Source organism: Drosophila hydei, unplaced genomic scaffold, assembly GCF_003285905.1.
Source record: "Drosophila hydei strain 15085-1641.00,03,60 unplaced genomic scaffold, DhydRS2 tig00008114-arrow-pilon, whole genome shotgun sequence".
Lineage (NCBI taxonomy): Eukaryota > Metazoa > Arthropoda > Insecta > Diptera > Drosophilidae > Drosophila > Drosophila hydei.
This window is the reverse complement of record NW_022045827.1, coordinates 529811-545602: the sequence shown is the minus strand read 5'-3', so window position 1 is coordinate 545602 and position 15792 is coordinate 529811. Positions and strand designations below refer to the sequence as shown.

At 39.8% G+C, this 15792-nt stretch overlaps 2 protein-coding genes across 2 annotated transcripts; one reads left to right on the top strand and one right to left on the bottom strand.

Moving 5' to 3' along the window:
• Nucleotides 1-46: 46 nt before the first annotated feature.
• LOC111594951 (N-acetyllactosaminide beta-1,3-N-acetylglucosaminyltransferase 4) lies at nucleotides 47-8793 on the bottom strand. Its single transcript, XM_023308448.2, has 4 exons — nucleotides 8058-8793; nucleotides 2379-2963; nucleotides 2030-2323; nucleotides 47-1225 (listed from the first exon to the last, which is right to left on the bottom strand). Exons 2-4 carry the CDS (start codon nucleotides 2848-2850, stop codon nucleotides 189-191), a joined length of 1803 nt encoding a protein of 600 aa, XP_023164216.2. The 5' UTR covers nucleotides 2851-2963; nucleotides 8058-8793; the 3' UTR covers nucleotides 47-188.
• Nucleotides 8794-9164: 371 nt separating this feature from the next.
• Nucleotides 9165-15792, top strand: LOC111594944 (protein MON2 homolog). Its single transcript, XM_023308438.2, has 12 exons — nucleotides 9165-9517; nucleotides 9805-9936; nucleotides 9999-10553; nucleotides 10626-11224; nucleotides 11287-11717; nucleotides 11785-12500; nucleotides 12560-12898; nucleotides 12955-13599; nucleotides 13662-13843; nucleotides 13900-15015; nucleotides 15079-15161; nucleotides 15225-15792. Exons 1-12 carry the CDS (start codon nucleotides 9392-9394, stop codon nucleotides 15401-15403), a joined length of 5103 nt encoding a protein of 1700 aa, XP_023164206.2. The 5' UTR covers nucleotides 9165-9391; the 3' UTR covers nucleotides 15404-15792.

The window sequence follows — 15792 nt, the reverse complement described above, 5'->3', positions numbered from 1 at the left end:
CAAAACATAACGTAATTAAAAACAAATGTGATAGTACATTTAAAATCGTATGCATTTAACGCTCGAGTATATAATAGATATAGATACATATTTCTAATACTTAATATACTAAAGTATTTACTATTTGCTGCCACTAGCTGCCTTTTCTTTTGCTTTAAACATTAAATTCACAGCTTAAACCTAAAATACTATTTACATTTCGTGGCCTGGTCCAGCAGCTTCTTCCACAGATCGAATTGTTCATTCGATTTGATCATATGGACGCTAATTGCATTTCGTATATTGCATGGATTAAACGAAATACGTCGATTAACAAACTCATTCACATGCAAACGCTCAATGCCCAAACTCTGTGCCACAATCCCTGTGGTGAAGACATCCTCCAGCTTCAGATAGACGGTCTTCAAAGATCTAACATATAGATCATGAACTATTGAACCTGTCATAACGTAAGCGGGACCCGTTGTAAAGGATGGGAATACAGACGCAGGAAATTGGTCAGTCGATACATAGTACTTTGATTTCTTATTACGTATTGGTTTCCATTTCTTGGCCAAACGGCCATAGATCGCGCGCTTCTCCTTACGCTTCTCGAGTTGTTTGAGGAAATTCAGTAGCTTGGGCACATTGATAAACATATCATCATCTGTTTTCAATATATATTTGGCACTCGAACAATGTTGATCGGTCCATTCCAACGATGAGATTGTCTTTAGCGTTAAATTGTTGTACGAGTCGATAAAATTGCCACGTATCAGATCACCATACATATAATTCTCCTGATTTAAAGCCGCGTTCACCGTCTCATTCGTGCCGCGACCCAAAACAAAAGCCATGCTTATATCTCTTCTCGTTCCATAATGTCCCCATGTCTGGCGTATGGACATGCGAGCATCTGCATGAGTCTGTGCAGAGGTGATCAGAATAAGTAGACGAGTATTTAAGCCATTTGAAGGACATATGCGTTCCACATCTATTTGCTCATTTAGATGTCCGCTCTCATAGATTCTCTCCGCAGGAATGCCCTTTGAGGGATCCATTGGACCACTGGATGGCTTGTTGTTGGTGTTTTTGGGCTTTGGCTTAGCTGTTGCCGGCTTCTTCTTGATATCCTCCTCCACCGGTACCTTAACGGGCATTACAGCGTAAGAGCCAGCAGGTGAATTGTTGTTATCCAGCAAATTTATTTGCACGTCTTCCATCAAACCCGGCTGATTGGTCTTATCTGCAAACAAATGTGGAAAAGTGAGTAATAGCTGGGAAAACTCAATTATCTATAATTATATACGTATATACTATAAATATATATATGTTTATATATATATATATTTCTTATACGGAGCACGGGCACGTCATGTGCGCCGTTGTATAATATGCAAACAAACAAGCCGAACCTTTCTTTGTCTGCCCCGCCATTTAGACCCGTTAAGGAAATGCGATACTTCGCACTGTCTGCCAATTAGAATGCAAACAAAAGCTGAAGAAACGACAGACGTTTCAGCTAATGAGCAATGATAGCTGTAACTGTGTAGCTGCTTCTAAAAGGTATTTAGAGTTTAAATGTATGTATAAACGCCCTTGCAGTGGAGAAAATAAAAAACTTCTCTAATCGGACACATAGTACTTAGGACCAGGCAATTTCCATCAAATCCTTTTTGCAATTTGGGACCTTTTTGTTTTTATATATTCTTAAGATATTTTAACGTTGACTCTCCAAAGATAATTACTGGGAGACCATAGCAAAGATCTTCCTCAAACTAAAGCTAGAGCCAAAGCTATCCATTGAGTAATAAGAACGTTAAATCGGACGAAATGATGAATAGCTCACATAGCAGAGTTCTTTGATCTGTGAAAAACGGAGTTTCATTATAAACACAGCCTTGTGTATGAATAGTGATAATTGCCAGGGTATTTCCACTTTGTTACGCCACAGATAACTATTGACTTTTTTTGTTCTAGGAGTTTTTTAATTTGCACAAAACGACAAATGTTTAGCGCAACATGCCATGAGCATTATTAGTTAACCAACCCGTGCGTTGTTCGCTAGGCGCTGAGGCAACTGCCGCTGATGGCGCGGCTACCGCTGGTGCTGCTGCCGTGTTGCTGCTACTGCTGCTATTGACTGTCATGTTCTTCAATATCTTATCAGCATTCTCGATGAACTTTTGCAAATTGGATGTGGGTATCATCAGATTCTCAGCGTCCGAAGGCGATTGCGGCTGCTGCTGCTGTTGCTGCAGTTGTTGTTGTACAACAGCAACGGTCGCTGCCTGCTTAGTTTCGCTAATGTTATTATTGTTGTTGCTGTTAGTATTAATGTTGCCTGCAATATTGTTATTAGTTAGCAATAGCTAGTGACAATTAGTGCAATTACTCACCTGTAATTGCATCAATATTTTGCACATATTGCGGCTCATCGAGCATTTCATCGCCTTGTTCGCTGCCCATTGCAATGGGACTAGCGCCTGCTGCGCCACCATCCAGCAGAGCATCTTCATCTATGGTGGGTAGACGATGCTGTGGTTTCTTATGCTGTTGTTCCTGTTGCTTTGCTTTATTATTGTTGTTGTTGTTGTTACTGTTAGTGAGTTCCTCTGCGGGCGCTAGTCCAAATTCGCCTGTGTTATTCAGCGCCGCCATCAACGGCTGCTGCTGCTGTTGATGTCCAGCCGCCGCAATCGCTGTCAGCTGTTGTGGCGTCGGCGCGGGCGCTGCTGCATGCATGTGCGTTGGCGTCAGCGTCGCAGTCGTTGAGTATGAAGCATAGATGAAAATTGTGAGTATGACAACGATTAGAACTAAGAGAAAACGCAAAATGCGCGTATTGTGTAGATTGCCAACGGCAGCCATATCGAATCTTCCAGTAATAAATCTCAAATGTTAAACTGAATTGTTTTTATTTAAACAATTATTTCTTATATTGTCAGCGCTTTGCTTTGCGCGACCCAACGAACGTGAAGCGACTGCAATGAAAGATAAACAAAAATACTTAGTTCACAAAAGGAAATTATATACAAACATATACGCACACACACACATGTAATGGAATAAGTATGTATACATGTATGTATTTTTCAAAAGGCAACTTCATTATTTTGCGTGTGTGTGTGTCAAGTGTTTGCCGGAAGTAAACAAAGAGAGCGCCTAATAAATAAACTTATTAAATCACATACAGAGCGTGACTAACATTTTGCGCTCTTCTTTTGTTGTTTGGTGTCTTGTAATTATCGAGCTGGGTATCATTTATCTTATCTTTTTTGCGTGGGCGAACTAGCTGTGTGCATGAATATACAATTGACATTTCGATAAGCATCAATAGCGATGAACCTTTTTAGAATATATCGTTAATTGAATTAGCTCAAGCATACGTAAGCCGATTGTTCTTTGACCAGTTCCGTTCACATATAGATTGAGGATCTTTTACTGTTTGAGAACTACTATTTTACCTTGCAAAGTGACTCAATATTTGATTCTATATTCTAACTCTTAACTCTTAACAACTTGATATATAAGTATAAGTACGCGTTACACCTCTTAACCCGCTAACCATATTTTTCGCAAAAGATTAATATTTAATTCCGTTCAAATATAATTCCATGAATTCAACGACTCAAGTATGAAATAAAAAAAACAAAACCCTTTTCGATTTCGACTGGTAATGCTTTGATAAGAACTACACTTTGATATGGCTGCCCCAAATATAAAAAAGGAAAGACCACGGAAGCGTCACTTATTTCAAACAATTTCTCATATTTATTTTTTTTTGGTTGTCAAAAGGAAATAAACATTTCGTTTATCGCAATGATTTTTTATGCTAAAAATGTTAATTGGCCAAAGATTAGGAAAACGAAAAAAAGAAGTCGCTTTAATTGGTTTACTTATCGAGCACTTAGGGAAACTCATCTCTCTTCAACAAATACACACTTTAGAAAATTCCATTAAAATTTTTGTCTTATCTTATTTTGCTTCTTTTTGTTAGAACTTTCTTTTTTTTTTACTTAAATATACAAAACACGTTTGTTGACGTATGCAGAGCAAATTATTTTAATTTGACATTAAATTTGCTGCCTCATGCTAATGAGCCGCACAAATACACATAAATTACGATAAATTCAGAGATGCAAGCTAGTCCAGGTTATTGCCCAAGCAATTGCTACATCAAATTTTAACTAAAAATTAAATTTTAATTAAAACTGTTTATGAAAAGCATATGAATACAAAAATGAAAAATATGATAAATAAAACATATATATATATATCAAACTACACACATACAAAAAATTTAGTGTTGAAAAAGCTGCCAGTTTCTTTCAAAATCATAACTAACTGCAGTGTTGGTAAATGTCTTTATCTGTCAAATTCAGTTAATATAAGCAACATGCTAGGAACTCACAGCTAATTCTCCATCATAATTTACACATATCTATAAGCATATGGGAAGCGTAGCTAAAAGCCAATGCAACCTGATCAAAACAAACAATCAAAACTGGCTTTTTTCTTAAGTCTCAAGAGCTGACAACACTGGTCAGTCAGCATCCAGAATAGAATTGTGGCTGCGCAACGCTGTTTTGCATGCGTGTCACATAAAAAAATTTAACTTTTGAAAAACGTTAAAAAATTCTTGACCCATTTTAAATTCAGAAGTTGAAGTTGAAGTAATTCCGTCGATTGTTATCGTAGCCGCACACACACACTTGACTTGCCTTGAACCAGATACTTCAGATTAGAACTCAGGAATCTGAAAGGCAACGCAATTTTAGCTCAATCAATTTCAATCAAATGCGAATTTCGTGGCTTATAGCGGGAGATTATGGATTCCAAGTACGACTCGACAGAATGGTACAACTTTATTTGACGTCAATTGTTATACATATATATACTATTTAAATTTATATATACAGATATATGCCATTAACAAACTTGCTTAATTGTCAAGAGCGCTATTCAAATGTTAATAATAGGTGTAACTTATTTTTAGACCCATTTCCTCTGCTGACCTCCATTAAAAAAAATTAACGAACCTGTTTAACAACAGACGTCAAAGCTAAAGACTGAAAGTTCATTTTGGTATTTATGACAATCCAATAAAAATGCTGTTAAGAAAGTTTCACAGTAGTCGCTCAAGGAGTGGAACTTATAGAAATAGAGATTAAGATTAAATTCAAGTATTTAAATATTTTTTAAAACATAATTTAACACAAAATCATATATCATAAGCTATTATATCTATTTAAAAATAGAATTCCTAATTATTGGCAAAGTTTAATCTTTCTATATTAAAAACAAAAAAACCCATTCAGTCATTTATTGCAAGAAATCAATTCAAAAAACCAACTTTTTATAATAATCTTTTATTCAAATTTTGTTTGTGTGGGTTTCCCTTTCATTTATCAGTCGAATCGATCGAGGTTAATTGCTGGGCTTCGACAATAAGAACAGAAATATTCCAGCATGACTTATCAGAAATACATATGAGCGATATAGATAACTGGCCAGTGGCTGGACGTCTTTATCTAATCGAATGTCAAATTAAAACTCATTTGAGAACAAGGCAAATATGGGCTATATCACGCTATAATCGCCAGGTAGCAGATAGATAATGCTATTAAGATACGTTAATGTGGAGGTTTACACAGCTAAATTTCTGAAACATGTGCCAATCAGCCAATCAATCAATCAATCAATTCCCCAATTAGGCAAATTATTTATAATAATATTTATTTAGTCATTTTTGATAACATTAAAACGAGTGCAAGCGACTGCTTAATACTCGTTTAATTTCCGAAATCGATTAAATTTATCGATAAAAATCGACATATCTCCATTTGACTTGCAACCAATGGGCGAAATATATTATTGATTGATCTATTAATAGAGAAGGTCAACATTCATTCAATGCCATTTGCATGCAACGTTAAAGAATTTAGCTCTTAAAGTGCCTATCAATTTATCACACCCTTAAAGGGATCCTAAAAGACTTAGCTCCATAGATGAGGCGAGCTTTACAGCATATATATTCAAACTAGCTCTATTACCAATAACTATTATCCAATAATCAATATACCCACTTTGCACATTGTGAGCGTGTAGAATAACCGGTTTTTTTGATTAGATTTTCAACTCATATAGACGCCTCAATGTACAGTTGTTATTAGTCTACAAACAAGACTGCTAAGAAAACATATTTCGGTTGTCAGTGAGATATTTTTGTTTCTTTGTTTTCAGACTGTTTATGGCGTTTTCTTTGACGCATTCTCTGCAATTCAGCAGCTTATCAACGCAGAGCAAATGAAAAGCCCAAGATGAAACGTAAATCCTTATGCAAACAGCTCCAATGGCAAAACTAATAATCAGTTTCGTATTGGAGACCGCAGCGTGACGCGCTTAAATGTCTGGAAAAAAACGAAAGTGATGCATACATATACATATGTATGTGTGTCCGATGTGAACAGATATTTCATCTCGCATAGTGAGTCATCCGTGCTGAGAAGAACTTGAGCTAGGCACCTGCCTGCAATGCTTACAAAATACTAATCAATATGTTTCCGGTCTGAACGACATGCTGCGCTCTAGCATAATCAACGAACATACCAATTAGCTCTCGCCTTATCAGTTGACTACACTCGAAGCAGAGAGAACAATACAGCATGAAATATTGTTAAACTAATCGAAATACTTTATATATATTTAAGTATATATATATTAAGTATATATCAAAATACACGATTTCTAGACAATAATTTTGTTTAAATATCGATATTGAAATTTTTTAATTATTATAAAATAATTAATATAAAATTATTTCATTCTTAGACTTTATTTTTTATTCAAACTTAATTTGCTTTATAGCTTGAACAAACATTCCCCCACTGTGGTTTCGAATTCCAACCCAATTATGCAAATATGTTGTAGGATTCTAAGTCAATTAATTTTTAAATATAGAAAATTCACATTTTCCGGACACGTATTTTTAAATGTATTATGTATAATAATTATTTTTTTCAGTGTACAGCTATTGAAATGCGCTTTGAACAGTTTCGAATTGCGAAAGAGGCGCTAAAATTAACAATTATTATTTAACTAGCTATTAAGCTATAACAATTGCTAAATATTATATTACAAAAATATGAAAACATCAACAAGTATATTTATATAAATATATATATGTATATTTGTTGGTAGCTGACTTAGCTTTGCCTACTGCTTCTCATAGAAATTGTACAAAAACTATGGACCCTGATAAGTACATTGAACCGCAGATAATCGACGGTTATACTGACAAAACGGGTTTCCTACTAAACTAAAGAAAAAACTACAAAAAACAAGGAGAAAAAATCTTCAGCTGGACCATGCTACTATCAATCAAAGTCGCATCAAAAACGCCAAAAAGAGGGCGTTGACCAGAGCTAGTGGTTGATATAGCTTATATATGGTTGATCAGCTTGCTATATGCAAAGCGTTTCCGTTTAGCTGAAAAAAACCTTTGCTCTCAATATTTAACAATTTGGCAATACCAAAAAATAAAATAAATAACGAAAAACACTATTACTCAATCTCTCATAAAAAACAGAAAGAAAAAATACATTATGCTTATGTTAATAAATTAAACAATCAACTATGTAAGAGGTGATCGATTGGTAGATACCTTGCAAAATGATAATCTATGCTTTTCAACTGAAGTCCGGGTAAGAATACATTTTTTTCGAATCTTTATATTAGGTAACAAGCCAAGTAACAGAATGCCTACTCAGCGCATACCTATACAAGGTCTAAAAAAACCACAGAAGAGATTAAATCAGCGGAGCTTTAAATGCTGATCATGACTATATATGTTAATGTAATATCTATGTTTTCCTCTGTCTGTTACATACATTTGCTTAACATCATTATACCCCCACTTCAATATTTTGCAACAGTTACAAAGTATAAAATGTATAAAAACAACGCAGTCATCGCTTGGCCCATTGCATTATCACTGGCCCTCATCCGCCTATCCGCCTTAGCCCTTCCCCCGCTCTCGCTGTATTTCTCTGTATCTCTCTCACACACTAACTTACCTGCAGCAGCTTAGTCGCGACGCCGACGTCAACGTCAACTTGGCGAGTAAATTTGTTAATTGAAGCAGCGACTGAGACAGCGGCGTCAGCGTCAACGTCAACGTCAACGGCAGCGTTAGCCAGAAGACAGCGACAAAGTCGTCGGCGCTGGGTCTGTGGCTATGGCTATTGTTGGACCAGGGTCAAGCATAATTACTAGATGGTCTGTTCGCTTCCTTTTTTATATTAGCTATTTTTAGTGTTTGCTCATAATTAATTAACGCGTTGTTGACAGTACATATATATATGTAAATACATATCTAAAACAAAAATTATGACAATAAGTAGCTGCGTTGAATCGCCTTGGATGTCTCTCTCCGAGCATTTGTTTTGACAAAATTTACTGTCAGTTGGCTTTCAAGCTGTTTCATTAGTCATTCAGGCCAGGCATAAAAAACAGTCTAAGCGTTTATTTCTGTGTATGCAAAGGTTTCGCGATTTTTTCTGCTCTTTTTTTAGTTACTGCTTCGTTTGTTGACGGTTTTCTGTTGTTTTTATATGGGTTATGACACTTTTGTTGGTTTATGCACTTTATCACGAGCACGTCTGCATTCAAATGCCGTTTGAATTTAGGGTTTTAATCTTATTAAAATAAATCTGAAATAAAGTTTTTTTTGTTTACTCCGAGAGTCGTCGTCAACGGGTGCTGCGAGTCGGCCGCGTTCGTCCGCTGGTCGTGTTGCTGTGCTTCTTCTTGACTTTCCTACTAATAATTATAGTCACCCTGTGACAAATAACAGCTTGCATAACAGGGATGTGTTAATCTGTTAAACTGTTGTCAGACTGTTAATAACAGCAAGTTGTTACTAATTATTTAAATTATTTATGTTCCTAAACATACTAAGATTTATTGCAATTCGCTTACCAATTTCGTCCATATATTGAAAAATGCAACTTATTTTGAAATAAATATAAGCAAATTGTATATCGCACATATCGTTGCATCTAAATATAAGTTTAAAATTATATTTAATTCCTATTGCAAATGAATCCACAGCTGCTCAACTGTTGACATGACCGAACAAAAGCGCCATTGCACTTATCGATAAACTGTGTACGTCAGCTGCAGCTGTCAGTAACGATTCACAAAAAATTTTTCAACACCCGACGTTGTTATTGTGCTCGCCTGCGTATATTTGTTTGGTTCATTTATAAGCGTAAAGTGAGATTAAACGCATGTGGTTTTAGCCTAATTGTCGTATTTAAATGTTGCATACATATAATGCGCTAAGTGTCGCGTTTGTACAACAAGCACACAACAGCAGTTGAAACTGAACAAAAAAAATCGTATAACTATGTCATTTGTCGGCGGCGGGGTGGTGGGCGGTGGCACTGATGTGCACAAATTTGTTGAGGCCCTGCAGGCAGACTTCAAGACGCTCTCACTTGAAACCAAGAAGAAGTACCCGCAAATAAAAGAGGTAAGTGGCTAAGCCCAGGGTCAGCTGCTGTTGCCTCCTGCTTAAATCCGCTGACGTGTGCATCATAACGGCAATTCGGCGTACGGTGGTTGTTTTGTGGGCTGCAAGGAGTGGAAGAGGGAGGGGTGCGTGGGCGCGTCTCCTCTCTGCACCTGTGTGTGTACGACGCAATTATGAAATTGCTATCGGGCCAACCGGTCAGCAATAAAAAGAAATGAAATTGATTTTTTTATGACAATTGCGTTAATTGATTTGTCTATGGTCATTAAATCCCGTTTTTCTTGCAGGCATGTGAGGAGGCAATCTCCAAATTATGCACCGCCGGCAGTAGCCAACAAAATTCTGTTTACTACACCGTCAATCAGATACTCTATCCGCTGGTACAAGGCTGCGAAACAAAAGACTTGAAAATTATCAAGGTGAGTCACATACATCGTAATTGCATAGTTCTACCACTGTTACCTGCTTTGTTTGTTTATAGTTCTGTCTGGGCATGATGCAACGTCTGATTACACAGCAGGTAGTCGATCAGAAGGGCGCTTTATATATCACAAATGCTTTGTGGACCCTGATGGAGCACAACATAGAAGAAGTGAAGGTGCTGCAAACGGTGACGTTGCTACTGACTACAAATTTGGTTGTTCATGGAGATACGCTGGCCAAGGCCTTGGTCTTGTGTTTTCGCTTGCACTATACCAAGAATCCAACTATTGTGAATACAGCAGGGGCAACTATCCGGCAGCTGGTTTCGTTGGTGTTTGAGCGCGTTTATCTGGAAAAGGATTCAGTGCACAGCCTGCAGCAACAACAGCAGCTGCAGCAATCTGGCTCTAATAGTCCCGATACTGATACCAATAGCAGCACCCAGGATGGACAAACTTTTGCAATGGATGCATTTCATCTGTTTCAGGATCTGGTGCAACTGGTCAATGCGGAGCAACCTTTTTGGCTGCTGGGCATGACAGAAATGACACGCACCTTTGGACTCGAGTTGCTAGAAGCAGTTCTCAGCAACTTTAGCGCTGTATTCCATGAGGTGAGCTAAGCCTGGATTTGACTATATATATACAGATATATAGAATTATAACAAATCTATTCTTCCTTACAGAATCAAGAGTTTCGCTTGCTCTTAAAGGAACGTGTTTGTGCCTTGGTCATTAAACTATTCTCGCCCAATGTTAAGCATCGTCAGTTGCCAGCGCCAAGCAATGGCACAGCAGCTGCGCCCGTGGATAAGCCACTCTTTCCCATAAGCATGCGTTTGCTTCGCTTGGTGGCCATATTGATACAGAAGTATCATACAATATTGGTTACCGAGTGTGAGATCTTTTTGTCGCTGATCATTAAGTTCTTGGATCCCGACAAACCGCACTGGCAACGTGCTTTGGCTCTGGAGGTGATTCACAAGCTGGTGACACGATCTACGTTGATTGCGTTCTTCTGCAAATCGTACGACTTAAAGAATCACGCAACGCATATTGTACACGACATGATTGCTGCAATGGGTAGTTATATACGTTACTCACTCATCAATGCATCGGCTGTGCTGAGTAATGGAGGACAGCAGGGAATTGGTGCAGCTGGACAGCAGCCAAGTACACTGGCCGCTTTGTCCAGTGGCGGGAATAATCAGTGCGGCTTTATGTTCCGTGGTGCCTATCTGGCTTTGGTGGCTACCTTTGCGCCCGGCCTTCCAAAGGCCGTATAGTAAGGAACTGCAGCAGCAGCAGCTTTCCCAATAGTAAATTTCTAACTATTTTCTTTTTTAGTCTTGAAATGCTGGACAAACTGGATGCACCCAACATACCTGATAGCTATGGCATTTCCTTGGCATATGCCATTCTGCTAGACATAACACGTTCCATCGGCGGAGTTATTCAGCGCGCACCTGAGCTGCATCCCACACACAATATGGCCGTTATTACAGACGAGGAATACACGCCACTGTGCTTACAATTGATCAATTCCAGCTGGTCTGGCCTGCTGAGCGCATTCATTCCGCTAGTGGAAACGTCTATCGACGAAGGCACCACCGAGAATATTTTGAAAGCCATGCAAAACTATGCAGCGCTTTGCGGCATGTTGGGTCAGCTGCAGCCACGCGATGCATTTATAATGGCCATGTGTCGCGCATCTTTTCCGCCACATTATGCCATATCCATATTTGCCAATAGCGCACAGCCGGACGTAGATCTCAGATGTAGGCACATAAATATATTTATAAATCTGTTTATATATTAATAATAAACTTTTTTTTGTATTGACAGGCCACACTCGCAGCGGCAGTCAGGATCTAAGCAGTCAGTTTATTAACAGCTGCAATGCAGATGGAGGCGATTTTCGACCCCAGATTGTGGCAGTGGGCACTCCATTGCCCAGCGCCTCGTTGCCACACAGCGTGATGCAAGCTCCAGTTATGTTGACCAATAAGAATTTGCAATGCATGCGCGCGATTCTTCTACTGGCACACAATAATGGCAGTATTTTGGGATCGTCGTGGCACATTGTGCTGCAGACGTTGCAACATTTAGTTTGGATATTGGGCCTAAAGCCATCGACAGGCGGCAGCTTGCAGGCAATGCCCAAACCCGCCGTGGAAGCCAATGTGGGCATACAGACAGCAGTAATGGCTGATTTGCCAGTGCTGTCACAAATGATAGGTCAACTGTTCGAATCAAGTCAATGCTTAGATGATGTCGCCTTGCATCATCTAATTGATGCACTGTGCAAACTCTCGCACGAGGCCATGGAGCTGGCATATGCCAATCGTGAGCCCTCGCTCTTTGCTGTGGCCAAGCTTATGGAAACAGGACTTGTGAATATGCCACGCATCGAAGTGCTCTGGCGACCGCTGACCAATCACCTGCTCGAGGTGTGCCAACATCGGCATATACGCATGCGGGAATGGGGCGTTGAGGCTATAACTTATCTGGTTAAGTCAGCACTGCAGTTCAAGCACAAGCAGCCACTCAAAGAGAACTTGGTAGGTGGAATAACTATATATCTAGATGTTCATACATAAATATATCCCTACATTCATAGGAATTGCAAACCATGTTGCTTAGTCCGCTCTCTGAGCTGTCTACTGTTTTGCACGCGGATGTGCGTCAGCGGCAATTGGATTGCGTGCTACAGATACTAAATACAGCTGGTGAGATATTATCTTTTGGCTGGCCAGCTATAATTGAGATAATTGGCGCTGTTAATGATCACCATGGCGAGCCGCTGATACGCACCGCATTTCAATGCCTGCAGTTGGTCATTACCGATTTTCTAACGGTCATGCCCTGGCGCTGCCTGCCCCTATGCATCAGCACAGCAGCGAAATTTGGCTCTCAAACACAAGAGCTAAATATTTCGTTGACGGCCATTGGACTCATGGTAAGAGATTAGCAAATGCCATTGAATTTCTTATTGATTTGACTTTGCAATTGCAGTGGAACATCTCGGACTTTTTCAATCAAAATCAGGACAAACTAATGTCCACACAGCTTGAGGATGTGGCCATATTGCCCGACTTTCCGGGTACTCTTAAAATGCCGCAGTTTGACAAACTGTGGATGTGTCTGTACGCCAAGCTGGGCGAACTGTGCGTAGATCTGCGGCCAGCGGTGCGAAAATCTGCTGGGCAAACGTTGTTCTCCACAATTGCGGCGCATGGTAGTTTGCTTAATCCACCCACATGGCAGGCTTTGGTTTGGCAGGTGCTCTTCCCCCTGCTGGACAACGTGCGTGCTCTGAGCAGCTCCGCCAGCAACGAGAAGGTGGATGCAAGTGGCAATATACTGATACATCATTCGCGTAACACTGCCCAAAAGCAATGGGCCGAAACGCAGGTGTTAACCCTTTCTGGTGTTTGTCGGGTGTTCAACACAAAGCGTGAGCTGCTTCAAATGCTGGGAGATTTCGAGCGTGCCTGGTCGCTAATACTGGAGTTCATTCAAAATGCGGCATTGAGCAAGAATGGTGAAGTTTCTCTGGCGGCACTTAAGTCGCTGCAGGAGATTATGTACCACAACAGTACGGAGCGGGGCCTTAAAGATGGTCAGACAGCACAGCAACAGGATGAAGAGATCTGGAATGTAAGGGGAATTGTATATGAAGCCAATTCAAGAGAATGCTTATGTTTATATATATTTAACAGATTGCCTGGAACATATGGCTGAGCATTGGCATGGAGAGCACCAAAATGTCAGCGACATCGAGGTATCTGCCCGGAGTTGGTGCCAGCGGTGATAATCAGGAGGATTTTTACATACCCAGTCAAGCATTCCTTACGGCTCTCATACAAATCTTTCCCGCTATTTTTCAGCACATTCAAAGCAGGTAAGTTGACTAGACTACCTGAGAATTCAAAATCATAATATAGTTGTTAACTTTAGATTCAGCGCATCCGACTTCGATAAGTTCTGCACCGTGCTGACCAATGCCGTTTGCATACCCGTCCAAACGGATGCCGTTCCTTATATCATGTCCACAGTGTCGGATACTTTGCTGACCCCACTGCATGATGGCATACTGGAGTGCATGGAGCTGATACAAAAGGAGGCCATCAAGCCGGAATCGGAATCCGAATCTGACTCGAGCATACGCCAATTGATACCCGCCATATTTCGTCAGCTGTTGATCTTCAGCAAATTCGCATGTGCGCCGCCTACTTTCCAGCAAAATGTGGAGCACAGTAAATATGGGAAATCGACAAATCATTATGCCAATAATGCGTCTGTCGAGGTGGTCAGCATGAACTATATACCGTTTGGCGAGAAGTCTATTAGCATTTGTGTGAAGCTATACCAAAGTACAGCCACCGAGGAGTCGGTGGTGCAGGAGCAGATATTGCATGACATTGTCAAAGCGCTGCGCACTCCCCTGGCCATGAAGTACAAGTGCCTATCATCGAGTACCTGGAAGCTGGCCATCTCCAGCTTGATAAGCGTATTGCACACTGGTTTAAAAGTGGCCCGTGCTAAGCCCCAATATTTTGCCAGTCTGTGGGATGATTTGGCGGATACACTTGACAAATTTCTATTTCCAGTCAGTGTGTGCACCATCGAGGATCGCGGTCTCGAGGAGATTGTGCTTGATGAGACCATCGATTGTCAGGTGATTGAGCTTCTGCGCGATGAGGTGTTGCCCTATGCGCACGAGATGCCGCACCAGTTCATCATGCAAATTGTAGTATTGCTTAACAAGGGCTCCATTCACTCTGCTTCGGATAGCAACATTTGCTACGAATCGGACTGGAAGCTGCGCGAAATCTTTGCCAAAACCTGTTTCGAGACGCTATTGCAGTTTTCGTTGCTGGAGGATCAGGCTACGGCTACAGCTTGCAACAATAATCGGCTCAATGCCAATTTATTGGGCACAGATGCCCCTGGAGCTGTTAATAAGGATTTCGCCGGCCGACTGGCTGTGACAGCGTTGCTTCATCGCTTTCAAGAGGTGCTCAAACGCTTTAACGACGATGAACGCCAAAGCGGAAAGTGTCCGCTGCCCAGGTGGGTTTATGATAAAAAAACCAAGCTTTTTTTTTTGATTGATTTTCTTTTTTGATTTTGTAGATTTCGCCTTTCGGAAATTTCATTTGTGCTAAAAGCTATTGCAACACTTGTGGTATCCATGAAGAAAGCGCCAGCATCCAAAGGTTTGTGCTATAAATAACAATAACTAAACTGTATATAAGCTTAAATATGATTGTTACTTTCAGTTAATAAGCCCGCCTGGGATTTACTGATTGGTCTGTATCCCTATTTGGTGGACTGCACCACAACCACATCGCCCGAGGTGTCCCGTTCGTTGCGCGAGGCTTTGCTGCAGTACACGGATCTACTGCAGGCGCCTAGCTACGTCAAGGATAATGCGAATCAATCGAATGGACAACAGTGAAGCAGCGAAGTGAAGTGAAGTGAATCGTTTTTAGTTGTTTAAGTCAATGTCCTTTTGAATATATTGATATATTGCATTATTATATATTATTTTATATTATACATATTTATTTTTACTGTGCATAATTTAAAAAGCGAAAAAATGTTATATTTGGTATATATGCTTATGTACCCACTAAGCCCTTCTATATTTGTAAAAGTATTGTAGTCGGAACTAAGTATATTATATTATTATATTACCCATAAACTTTTCACAGTTAAAAGCTGTCAAGAGCTTAGCGGCTTGATAAGATAAGATGCCGCTAACAAACTGGTTACCCAACTATGCAGCAACCTTATCTCGCAGCAAAAAGGCAAATATTTCTTTAGTACCTTGATAAGACGCTGTTT